The sequence below is a fragment of the Salvelinus alpinus genome, chromosome 5 (genome assembly GCF_045679555.1).
Source record: "Salvelinus alpinus chromosome 5, SLU_Salpinus.1, whole genome shotgun sequence".
Taxonomy (NCBI): domain Eukaryota; kingdom Metazoa; phylum Chordata; class Actinopteri; order Salmoniformes; family Salmonidae; genus Salvelinus; species Salvelinus alpinus.
The window spans coordinates 52,922,787-52,936,424 of NC_092090.1; the positions used below are offsets into that span (position 1 = coordinate 52,922,787).

At 39.4% G+C, this 13,638-nt stretch overlaps 1 protein-coding gene across 3 annotated transcripts in view; it reads right to left on the minus strand.

Annotated features, from left to right (window-relative positions):
• Positions 1-1,061: 1,061 nt before the first annotated feature.
• LOC139575081 (interleukin-6 receptor subunit beta) overlaps positions 1,062-13,638 on the minus strand; it is a 29,701-nt gene continuing 17,124 nt past the window's right edge. For 2 of the 3 annotated variants that reach the window (XM_071400070.1, XM_071400071.1), the window contains 8 exons: positions 12,190-12,406; positions 11,443-11,628; positions 11,233-11,334; positions 10,824-10,967; positions 10,428-10,568; positions 9,369-9,453; positions 2,140-2,221; positions 1,062-2,015 (listed from right to left, as the gene is read on the minus strand). In XM_071400070.1, coding sequence (XP_071256171.1) covers positions 1,716-2,015; positions 2,140-2,221; positions 9,369-9,453; positions 10,428-10,568; positions 10,824-10,967; positions 11,233-11,334; positions 11,443-11,628; positions 12,190-12,406 — 1,257 coding nt within the window. In that variant the 3' untranslated portion in view covers positions 1,062-1,715. Of the gene's footprint in view, positions 2,016-2,139; positions 2,222-9,368; positions 9,454-10,427; positions 10,569-10,823; positions 10,968-11,054; positions 11,156-11,232; positions 11,335-11,442; positions 11,629-12,189; positions 12,407-13,638 lie in introns of those variants that run through there. The other variant, XM_071400072.1, reaches the window with a different exon arrangement.

Sequence of the window (13,638 nt, forward strand, 5' to 3'; positions counted from 1 at the left end):
TTGTAGGATTTTTAATGAATTTATTTGCAAATTATGGTGGAAAATAAGTATTTGGTCACCTACAAACAAGCAAGATTTCTGGCTCTCACAGACCTGTAACTTCTTCTTTAAGAGGCTCCTCTGTCCTCCACTCGTTACCTGTATTAATGGCACCTGTTTGAACTTGTTATCAGTATAAAAGACACCTGTCCACAACCTCAAACAGTCACACTCCATACTCCACTATGGCCAAGACCAAAGAGCTGTCAAAGGACACCAGAAACAAAATTGTAGACCTGCACCAGGCTGGGAAGACTGAATCTGCAATAGGTAAGCCGCTTGGTTTGAAGAAATCAACTGTGGGAGCAATTATTAGGAAATGGAAGACATACAAGACCACTGATAATCTCCCTCGATCTGGGGATCACAAGAACGGTGAGCAAAAATCCCAGAACCACACGGGGGGACCTAGTGAATGACCTGCAGAGAGCTGGGACCAAAGTAACAAAGCCTACCATCAGCAAGGGCATTGAAGATGAAACGTGGCTGGGTCTTTCAGCATGACGATGATCCCAAACACACCGCCCGGGCAACGAAGGAGTGGCTTCGTAAGAAGCTCAGATCTCAACCCCATAGAAAATCTTTGGAGGGAGTTGAAAGTCCGTGTTGCCCAGCAACAGCCCCAAAACATCACTGCTCTAGAGGAGATCTGCATGGAGGAATGGGCCAAAATACCAGCAACAGTGTGTGAAAACCTTGTGAAGACTTACAGAAAACGTTTGACCTCTGTCATTGCCAACAAAGGGTATATAACAAAGTATTGAGATAAACTTTTGTTATTGACCAAATACTTATTTTCCACCATAATTTGCAAATAAATTCATTAAAAATCCATAGTTGAAGTGTACCTATGATGAAAATTACAGGCCTCTCTCATCTTTTTAAGTGGGAGAACTTGCACAATTGGTGGCTGACTAAATACTTTTTTGCCCCACTGTATCTATTTAAATTGAAATAAACTCCCCATAATACATAAACAGAATACTACATACAAAAAATGACATACAATATATCAATCATTCTCATTGTTTACCCATATAGTTAACCCATAAAATGACATGGGATAGGGTTGAAGTTTAATATAAAATGTAAAAAATATATGTACAATATATTTTACAGCAGAACAAATACTGTAGACATTGTTAATTAAGATCCCCAGCAAGAAAACCTAAAATGTAGCTCAAACAGAAGGGGGAACTAATGAGTCACTGACAACAACCAAAATGAAACAAGTGGGGTTTTAGGGGGAGTTCTGAAAGACGTGGGGGTGTCCACTGAAAGTTGACAAGTATCAACAACTGGAACCTTAAAGACACCCACCATGAGAGCCCACTAAATTTGCCTAAGAAGAGGCAAACAAAAACAAAAAAAACACACCAAACTTATACAGGAAGTAAACCAAAAAGTGGAGCAAAACGAAAACAGGGATGATCAGATAAAGGATTGTTTGCCTAGAAATCAAAAATGAGGAGCACCAACTAAGTGTTAACCCCCCACATCTCTCAAGAGCACTAGGTCGGCACAGGTGTAACACATACTGACTAACGAGGTGACGCCAATCGGTGCGCCCTACGTGCTAACGAGCTATACATGCTAAAGTCCAACCTCATAACATAAGTGGAAAAAACAAAGCCTGTAACATTATGAAGAACAGTAGCACTTAAAATGGTATACATTTACAAAATGTAATTTTCTATGTGTGTACCCTGGCCATTCTCTATGTGGGCAACATTGTTAAACATCAGGGAGGAATCCCTGTTCTCTCTGTTACTTTTAGGAGTATTTTCAATGTATTCTGTATTTTGCGGAATAAAAATATGTTTTATATTGAGGGTACTGTGAGATGAACCAGGGTTAAAAATCCCATCCTCTCTCACAGGTGGCCTTTCTTGCCCCAGCTCAACAAAGCCATTTTCTCCTGAGAGATCAGTGACTAAGAACTCCTCCAGCTTCAGTACATTCTTCACACGTTTTTTCTGTTGGGGAAAATGTACATTATACACATTAGACTGTGGTCTAGGGTTTTAAGGAGCTTAACTAACACGACACTCTCTCTTTGTACACAACAATTTCCGACATGTGCGTTGCCATGAAAATTACCTCATGGTGTGACTCCAAAAGCCATCGTCCAACAACACTGGCCCCAGGGTTAGCAATTTTTGGAAAGAAATATGTTTTGTAGCTGCAGAGAAAATAACACAATAATAGTATGCACAATGTGTTTAAACGAAATATGCAGTGTGGAATTATAGAGAAAAGCCCTTAACCTTCGACACGACACAGTTCTTCGACTTTATGGTTAATTCAATTCCATTCAATATACGGTCGTGGCCAAAAGTTTTGAGAATGACACAAATATTAATTTTCACAAAGTTTGCTGTATATGGAATACTGAAGTATAATTACAAGCATTTCATAAGTGTCAAAGGCTTTTATTGACAATTCCATTAAGTTTATGCAAAGAGTCAATATTTGCACTGTTGACCTTTCTTTTTCAAGACCTCCGCAATCTGCCCTGGCATGCTGTCAATTAACTTCTGGGCCACATCCTGACTGATGGCAGCCCATTCTTGCATAATCAATGCTTGGAGTTTGTCAGAATTTGTGGGTTTTTGTTTGTCCCCCTGCCTCTTGAGGATTGACCACAAGTTCTCAATGGGATTAAGGTCTGGGGAGTTTCCTGGCCATGGACCCAAAATATCAATGTTTTGTTCCCCGAGCCACTTAGTTATCACTTTTGCCTTAAGGAGCTCCATCATGCTGGAAAAGGCATTGTTCGTCACCAAACTGTTCCTGGATGGTTGGGAGAAGTTGCTCTCGGGGAAAGGTTGGTACCATTCTTTATTCATGGCTGTGTTCTTAGGCAAAATTGTGAATGAGCCCACTCCCTTGGCTGAGAAGCAACCCCACACATGTATGGTCTCAGGATGCTTTACTGTTTGCATGACACAGGACTGATGGTAGCGCTCACCTTGTCTTCTCCGGACAAGCTTTTTCCGGATGCCCCAAACAATCGGAAAGGGGATTCATCAGAGAAAATGACTTTACCCCAGTCCTCAGCAGTCCAATCCCTGTACCTTTTGCAGAATATCAGTCTGTCCCTGATGTTTTACCTTGAGAGAAGTGGCTTCTTTGCTGCCCTTCTTGACACCAGGCCATCCTCCAAAAGTATTTGCCTCACTGTGCGTGCAGATGCACTCACACCTGCCTGCTGCCATTCCTGAGCAAGCTCTGTACTGGTGGTGCCCCGATCCCGCAGCTGAGTCAACTTTAGGAGACGGTCCTGGAGCTTGCTGGACTTTCTTGGGCGCCCTGAAGCCTTCTTCACAACAATTGAACCGCTCTCCTTGAAGTTCTTGATGACCCGATAAATGGTTGATTTAGGTGCAATCTTACTGGCAGCAATATCCTTGCCTGTGAAGCCCTTTTTGTGCAAAGCAATGATGATGGAACATGTTTCCTTGCAGGTAACCATGGTTGACAGAGGAAGAACATTGATTCCAAGCACCACCCTCATTTTGAAGCTTCCAGTCTGTTATTCGAACTCAATCAGCATGACAGAGTGATCTCCAGCCTTGTCCTAGTCAACACTCACACCTGTGTTAACCTGTTGAGGACAGAGGGCGCTGTTTTCACTTTGGGGGAAATTCGTGCCCAATTTAAACGGCCTCGTACTCAATTCTTGCTCGTACAATATGCAAATTATTATTACTATTGGATAGAAAACACTCTTTAGTTTCTAAAACCGTTTGAATTTTTTCTGTGGGTAAAACAGAACTCATTTGGCAGCACACTTTCTGACCAGGAAGTGGAAAGTCTGAATTCGATGCTCTGTTCAAGGACCTGCCTATAAATGGGCATGATACGTATGACTATACGTGCACGTCATACACCTTCCCCTAGATGTCAAGAGAAAGTGAGAGAAGAAATGAGTTGATTATCTTGGTCTGAGATGGAATGAATCCTCTTGGAATGACGTGTCCTCCATTTTCAGTTTTCTGGAAGGCGCGTGGAGGGACCTGTAATTGCCTTTTGAAAAGCTGTCGTTATAGGCGAATACTATCTCCGGCTTTGATTTTATTTGATACATGTCACAATATCATCGTAAAGTATGTTTTTTCAATATAGTTTTATTAGATTATTGAATTTTTTTCGGGACGTTAGGCGTGTTGCTTTGTCTGCATATGTTCAGGAAGGATAGCTTCGCGCCACTTGGCCAGTGTGCTTGCTAATTCAAGAGGGAAAACGACGTTCTAATACCAAACAAAGACAGTTCTGGACAAAGGACCCCTTGTACAACATTCTGATGGAAGATCACCAAAAGTAGGACCCATTTTGTGATGCTATTACATATATCTGTCGAACTGTGTACTAGTAGTTTTGCGCCCATGTTTTGGGCATCTCTCGCCATAACGTAAGCCTTATGTTGTAATGAAGATATTTTTAGAATTCTAACACTGCGATTGCATTAAGAACTAATGAATCTATCGTTTCCTATACAACATGTATTTTTTTGTAATGTTTATGAATAGCTATTTGGTCAGAATAGGTGAGAGTCTAATAGAAATATCCGCACATTCTGGGAAAAAGATGCTACGTTAGCATAATGGATAACCACTGATTTCAGCTCTAAATATGCACATTTTCGAACAAAACAGAAGTGTATGTATAACCTGATGTTATAGGACTGTCATCTGAGGAAGGTTTATGAAGGTTAGTGAAAATTAATATCTTTTGCTGGTTTATTCGCTAACGCTAACGTGCCTATTGCTATTGCTAACGTGCCTTGATGAATGAATGCGGTTGTGTGGTAGGCTATTGTAGTAAGCTAATATAATGCTATATTGTGTTTTCGCTGTAAAACACTTAAAAAATCGGAAATATTGGCTGGATTCACAAGATGTTTGTCTTTAATTTGCTGTACACCATCGATTTTTCAGAAATGTTTTATGATGAGTATTTAGGTATTTCACGTTGGTCTCTATAATTACTCTGGCTGCTTCGGTGCTATTTCTGACGGTAGCTGTGATGGTAGCAGCAATGTAAAACTGATTTATACCTCAAATATGCACATTTTTCGAACAAAACATAGATTTATTGTGTAACATGTTATAGGACTGTCATCTGATGACGTTGTTTCTTGGTTAGTTTGGTTGGTTCTTGGTTAGTTTGGTTGGTTTCCTGCATGCTACCTGTGCTGTGAAAAATGTCTGTCCTTTTTTGTATTTGGTGGTGAGCTAACATAAATATATGTGGTGTTTTCGCTGTAAAACATTTTAAAAATCGGACATGTTGACTGGATTCACAAGATGTGTATCTTTCATTTGCTGTATTGGACTTGTTAATGCGTGAAAGTAAAATATTTCAAAAAAAAAAAATTTGAATTTCGCGCTCTGCCTTTTCAGTGGAATGTGGGAGGAGTTCCGCTAGCGGAACGCCGGGGCTAGACAGGTTAACGAAAGAATCACTGACATGATGTCAGCTGGTCCTTTTGTGGCAGGGCTGAAATGCAGTGGAAATGTTTTTGGGGGATTCAGTTCATTTGCATGGCAAAGAGGGACTTTGCAATTAATTGCAATTCATCTGATTACTCTTCATAACATTATGGAGTATATGCAAATTGCCATCATACAAACTGAGGCAGCAGACTTTGTGAAAATGTATATTTGTGTCATTCTCAAAACTTTTGGCCACGACTATACACTACCGTTCAAAAGTTTGGGGTCACTTAGAAATGTCTTTGTTTTTGGAAAAAAAAGTAAAACATTTTGTCCCTTAAATTAACATCAAATTGATCAGAAATAGAGTGTAGACATTGTTCATGTTGTAAATGGCTATTGTAGCTGGAAACAGCAGATTTTTTTTATGGAATATCTACATAGGCGTACAGAAGCCCATTATCAGCAACCATCACTCCTGTGTTCCAATGGCACGTTGTGTTAGCTAATCCAAGTTTATTATTTTAAAAGGCTAATTGATCATTAGAAAACACTTTTGCAATTATGTTAGCACAGCTGAAAACTTGCCTTCTTTAGACTAGTTGAGTATCTGGAGCATCAGCATTTGTGGGTTCGATAATAGGCTCAAAATGGCCGTAACAAAGAACTTTCTTCTGAAACTCGAAGGCTTTTCCATGCGAGAAATTGCCAACAAACTGAAGATCTCGTACAATGCTGTGTGCTACTCCCTTCACAGAACAGCGCAAACTGGCTCTAACCAGAATAGAAAGAGGAGTGGGAGGCCCCGTGCACAACTGAGCAAGAGGACAAGTACATTAGAGTGTCTATTTTGAGAAACAGACGCCTCACAAGTCCTCAACTGGCAGCTTCATTAAATAGTACCCCCAAAAACCAGTCTCGACGTCAACAGTGAAGAGGCGACTCCGGGATCCTGGCCTTCTAGGCAGAGATGCAAAGAAAAAGCTGTCATGACGTTGGCCTGTTGGTGAGGTTTATGACCCCCATAAATACATTTCCTCTCTCTGCTATACAGAGTGACTCTTGGAAAGCCCATTGTTAACATAGAGAGTCTGAAAACATCAAAAGGGTGGGGACCAGAACCATATTTTGGTAATCCAACCAGTAGAAAATATGCGTTGGTACTTTAAGAATATGATATCAGATCAGTTGTCATCTGAGACATTATTACTGATGATAGGATGACATAAACTGTATCTTGGAAAGTCTACACATTCTAGTTATCAGATTCACATGGAATTGTTGTGCAATTTAAATGTTTAAATATGAAACTATTTGTGAAAACATGAAATGTAATTTTAGCTTCTAAATGAGAGAATTGTTTCCATAAGGTAAACTCTGTTCACTCAGTGGCCCCGCCCAAGTGAACAGACATTGGTTGTGAACTATGAAACACGCCCTTCTCTCCCCTACTACATAAGCCCTTTACGAAAATGTTATGTTTGTGTTCGTGAGGACGATGGTCCATATGTTAAAAGGGCTAATATCAAACTACAGAACTAAGCCAACTTCAGCGTGAGCTTAAAGTATGGCAACTTGGTATGAACTTTGAACTCTTATTCACTAAAGAAGTGATACCTCCTAGCCTTTGAGTGAGCAGCAACAGCTGTAAACATGGGCTAGGAAAGGACGGACAAAGTATCTCTTCTACCAAACACACAACGGTACTACAACGCATCCGTTCGACCAGACATTCTTCAGAGGACAGGAATATCTCTGTTGGGCAACACGGCCTTCCATCTACGACCAACCTATTGAAGCACAGCTCTGAATAAATATTTCTTGCATTTTCCTTTTCCAAATGGCCGGTTATTTAGAATGCATAAGATTCTGTATTTACGATAGCATAGCTTTACAAGGTCCGATCAGAGACCAAATTTCTTTGTTCCTCAGTCTTCTCGCGCTTTCATTCAAAACCCAACACTCTTTCTTTGTGTAACCAGCCGTCATATCTGTTCCGTCCGCTAGGGACGTTTTCTTTTATGACATAATTAGTAATCAATGTATGACCCATCGTGTGTATGTGTGATTGTTTAGATATTTAGTAAATAAATGATTAAACCAAATTTTGTATTGCTGATTAAACTTGTTAGCCAGGGTTCGTGAAGATAACCAAGATCTCTACGGCTTCATATGAGACTGAATAAGGTGACGATTAAGAATTGACTACTATTGATGTAAAAGATGACCAGGTCTTTAAGAGTTTATTCGGAAGATAACAGCTCTATATACATTATTTCGTGGTGCCCCGACTTTCTAGTTAATTACATTTACATGATTAGTTCAATCAGGTAATAACAATTACAGAGAAAGGATTTTATAGAATAGTATGTCATATTTCCTAATCCGGCATAGCAAAGACACGACAAAGCCATATCTCAGACTGGACAATAAAAATGTAAGATTAAGGTGGGCAAAAGAACACAGACACTGGACAGAGGAACTCTGCCTAGAATTCCAGCATCCCAGAGTCGCCTCTTCACTGTTGACATTGAGACTGGTGTTTTGCGGGTACTATATAATGAAGCTGCCAGTTGAGGACTTGTGAGGCGTCTGTTTCTCAAACTAGACTCTCCAATGTACTTGTCCTCTTGCTCAGTTGTGCACCGGGGCCTCCCACTCTTTCTATTCTGGTTAGAGACAGTTTGCGCTGTTCTGTGAAGGGAGTAGTACACTGCATTGTACGAGATCTTCAGTTTCTTGGCAATTTCTCGCATGGAATAGCCTTCATTTCTCAGAACAAGAATAGACTGACGAGTTTCAGAAGAAAGTTCTTTGTTTCTGGCCATTTTGAGCCTATTATTGAACCCACAAATGCTGATGCTCCAGATACTCAACTAGTCTAAAGAAGGCCAGTTTTATTGCTTCTTTAATCAGAACAACAGTTTTCAGTTGTGCTAACATAATTGCAAAAGGGTTTTCTAATGATCAATTAGCCTTTTAAAATAATAAACTTGGATTAGCTAACACAACGTGCCATTGGAACACAGGTGTGATGGTTGCTGACAATGGGCCTATATAGATATTCCATTAAAAAATCTGCCGTTTCCAGCTACAATAGTCATTTACAATATTAACAATGTCTACACTGTATTTCTGATCAATTTGATGTTATGTTAATGAACAAAAAATTTGCTTTTCTTTTAAAAAAATAGGACATTTCTAAGTGACCCCAAACTTTTGAATGGTAGTGTATCCTGATTGTCCCCCGAAACAAAAATTATTGTGCAGCATAAAAAAGCCAAATACATACATACAAAAACATACACAGACAAGCGGAAAATAATAAGAAAAGAAAAAAACACGAATTAGTGCCATTTTTTTCTATTACTCTCGGTGATATGTGTATAGGCATTATCTGATTGGCCATCACGTCATTCATATACAGAAGTTGGATCTTAATTTGATGACACTTTTAGTGCAGATCATTTTCCTGCGCAGCAGTAAATGCAGATGAGCTTCATGGTTTACATAAATTCACTGAAAACCCTCACTAATACAAGGTTATATTAACAGTATTGCACTTTTCATGAACAGTTGCCTATTTTTGTCCAGCTAATAGCCTAACCATTGATCAAGCAACATTATGGACTAAATGTTCAAATCCTGTTGCTGCATGATTAGTTTGCTACGACAATACTGATAAAAATTAACATCCTACAGCTGCATACACATAACCCGAGGGACAGTCAGATAAGGTCTATTCACATATCACAGAGAGCAACAGGAAAAAACAAGCATCATCCCTGATCATTAATGATAAAGAGCCTTGAGCCTTATGTTATGATACTGATGAAGCTAAGTTCACATAAGCAATGAGAAAAGCAAAAGTAATGTATGTGTATGACTTACAAAGTTCTGGATAAGATGAAGAAAACTCCAAGGCCAAGGGTAAGCAGGACGATTAGAGGGAAGGTGAACATAATGAAATAATGTTCTGAAAATGGAGCAAGTTTCATATATTCAGACGTATGTTTATTTTGTAAATCAAAACCAATGTGGACAAAATAACCTTGTGTTTAATATTCTGCATTAAAATACACCAATGCACAAGCAAGCAGCTTTGGACGGAATCAAGCCTGTAGCTAGATGGCATAATTAGAATTGCCCAATTCTAATGATATTGTACACTACCATCTTAATACTGTAAGGCTTTCTGACTAATCATATACACTACCGTTCAAAAGTTTGGGGTCACTTAGAAATGTCCTTGTTTTTGAAAGAGAAGCAAAACATTTTGTCCTTTAAATTAACATCAAATTGATCAGAAATAGAGTGTAGACATTGTTCATGTTGTAAATGGCTATTGTAGCTGGAAACGGCAGATTTTTTTAATGGAATATCTACATAGGCGTACAGAGGCCCATTATCAGCAACCATCACTCCTGTGTTCCAATGGCACGTTGTGTTAGCTAATCCAAGTTTATAATTTTAAAAGGCTAATTGATCAGAAGAAAGTTCTTTGTTTCTGGCAATTTTGAGCCTGTAATCAAACCCACAAATGCTGATGCTCCAGATACTCAACTAGTCTAAAGAAGGCCAGTTTTATTGCTTCTTTAATCAGAATAACAGTTTTCAGCTGTGCTAACATAATTGCAAAAGGGTTTTCTAATGATCAATTAGCCTTTTATAATTATAAACTTGGATTAGCTAACACAACGTGTCATTGGAACACAGGAGTGATGTTTGCTGATAATGGGCCTATGTAGATATTCCATTAAAAATCAGCCGTTTCCAGCTACAATAGGCATTTACAACATTAACAATGTCTACACTGTATTTCTGATCAATTTCATGTTATTTTAATGGACAAAAAATGTTCTATCAAAAACAAGGAGATGTCTACGTGACCCCAAACTTTTGAACGGTAGTGTATGTTCTCAACAATACTGTACTTAAAGAAGTACTTACCAAAAAGATGTGTTTTAATAGGAATAATTTCTCTTGAAATGTTGTCATTAGAAGTCTCCGCCAGTAAATGAACAGAATAGCCTGTGTTTGCGCGAAGTTTGAAGAATGTGTGCTGCCATACATCTGGCCAGACAGGGATAGCTGAGATGGTGAATAGAATAGCAATTGATCTGTCTGTATATCAACAATAGTTTCAAGACTGATTGTTAACCCAGGGACAAAACAATGACTTTATCACATAGGACCAAATCCTAACTTGAGATCAAACATTCATGCAAAATCCCTCAAATATATAAATTCAAACTGTACAAGTGTAGCACGTTTCATGTTTAATGAAAAAGTTTTAAAAATCACAAATCGCCTGGACTAATATGTAAATAGAGGAAACGCTCTTACATTCGACCTGTATCTCCCCCAGGCGCAGTATCACTCTGTATCTGAGAACCTTGGGGTGAACCTCCTTTCTCTGCCACTCCCACTGTACAGTCACTGTGTTTTTAGTCACATCCACAACGTGCATTCCGACTGCACCTAAAAGAGCTGAAGCAACATAGCATCGGAGGCTCGTGAGGGGAGGACATCTCATAATATAGGCAGGAAAGAAGTGAATGGGATGGGATCAAATACCTGGAAACCATGTGTTTGATACGCTTCCATTCATTCCGTTCCAACCATTACTCTGCGGCTGTCCTCCCCAATAAAGCTGCCACCAGTGTGTGCGACATATTCTAGGAATAGTAGGAACCCCATTTCACATAAACAATAAGTGAATAAATGTCATGACTTTAACATTAGCCCTACTTACTTCCATACTCTAGGTTGGCAAAGATTGACTTGGGTGGACCACACAGTTGATTAGATATGGGGTAAACATTGATTCTGTATGTTGTCCCAGGCTGAAGATGGTCTGAAACAGAGGTGAATGCATTTGCACAGTCAACGTGTCTTATTGCGATCGAACTGTGATACATGTGGTATCAATGCTTTGTCTACTTCATCATGCCCATGCATTTACCTTTCAAGACTGTTGATCTGGTGGAGCCATTCACTCGTTTCCAGTGACTGGATATGGGATGTGCAGCATCAGTGGCCCACTCATTGGCAACCTCACTAACTGGCAGGGATATGTGTCCCACATCCCATTGAAGCACTAGCCTATCACCTTCAGAATTCACCCAAAGTCTTCTCACTGAGGGTAGAGCTAACACCAACATCCACTGTTTAATAAGTTAATTGATCTAATATCTGACCAATTACACAAGGTGAAAAGCCTTGCCCCTTCAGGGCCTACTGTAATTCATGTCAGTAATGTAAAACACCTATGTTGAATGTCTAACTAAACAGTTTTGATTTTTGAATGAACTGTTCAAGGGCAATCTAGAAAAATACCTATAACATCGCTGTAAAATAATTTGAATTAAAGGCTGGAGACAGAGGGCTTATGCATCTGCCATTTCTCACTTCCCTCAGGCTTCTACAGAAATGGGTGATATTGACACAAAAAGGATATTGCACAATTTTGCCAGGGGTGGAGGAGTCTAATCAACCAGATGGTTGTTAAGATTAGAGACTTCTTCTCTACCTCATTTTCTCAGAAGTACATTACATTACCATTTACCACGCATTTAGCCTCTTGTGACAAGCGGTTATTCGACTAGCGCAGATATTTGGTTCTGGGTGTTGAGATTAACACCCATTAAAATGAAAAAGTCAAACACCTCTGTAGTCATTATCAATGCATGGAAACAGACATTTAACTCACTCTGATGAAGACTCAGGTCAATCTTTAGATGAGAGTAAGGGGATCCACCAGCGCTATTGTACGCCATAACTGTGACCTCCAACTCATCCTCGGTCACCACAAGGACCACCTTCAGATCTGTGGTGTTAGTGGTCACACTCAGAGAGGGGTGCTTTGTTTGTGTGTAGCTCACTTGGTACCCAAGAATATGTCCGTGAGCATCATAAACATCAAGGGCCTGAAAAACAAATACATTTTTAAAAGTCAAATGGCCTATTCAGATTTAAGAATATATCTATTGATTGGATAATATATGTACCTTCACTGAAATACTTTTTTTTTTTTAAATACACATTCAGTACTAGTCAAAAGTTTGGACACACCTACTCCTTTAAGGGTTTTTCTTTATTTTTACTATTTTCTGCATTGTGGAATAATGGTTAAGACATCAAAACTATGAAATAACACATGTGGAATCATGTAGTAACCAAAAAAGTGTTAAACAAATCAAAACATATTTTATATTTGAGATTCTTCAATAGCCACCATTTGCCTTGATAACAGTGTTACACACTTGACATTCTCTCACCCAGCTTCATGAGGTAGTCACCTGGAATGTATTTCAATTAACTGGTGTTCCTTGTTAAAAGTTAATTTGTGGATTTTTTCCCCTTAATGCGTTTCAGCCAATCAGTGGTGTGACAAGGTAAGGGTGGTATACAGAAAATAGCCCTATCTGGTAAAAGACCAAGTCTATATTATGGCAAGAACAGCTCAAATAAGCAAAGAGAAATGACAGTCTATCATTACTTTAAGATATGAAGATGAGTCAATCTGGAACATTTCAAGAACTTTTAAAGTTTCTTCAAGTGCAGTTGCAAAAACCATCAAGCACTATGATGAAACTGACTCTCATAAGGACCGCCACAGGAAAGGAAGAACCAAAGTTACCTCTGCTGCGGTGGATGAATTCATTAGAGTTACCAGCCTCAGATTGCAGCCCAAATAAATGCTTCAGAGTTCAAGTAACAGACACAACTCAACATCAACTGTTCAGAGGAGACTGCATGAATTAGGCCTTCATGGTCAAATTTCTGCAAAGAAACCACTGCTAAAGAATACCAATAATAAGAAGAGACTTGCTTGGGCCAAGAAACACAAGCAACGGACATTTGACTGGTGGAAATCTGTCCTTTGGTCTGATGAGTCCAAATTTGAGATTTTTGCTTCCAACCGCCGTGTCTTTGTGAGACGCAGTGTACGTGAACGGATGATCTCCGTATGTGTGGTTCCCACCATGAAGCATGGAGGAGGGGTCGTGATGGTGTGGGGGTGCTTTGCTGGTGACACTGTCTGTGATTTATTTAGAATTCAAGGCACACTTAACCAGCATGGCTACCACATCATTCTGCAGCGATACGCCATCCCATCTGGTTTGCGCTTAGTGGGACTATCATTTGTTTTTCAACA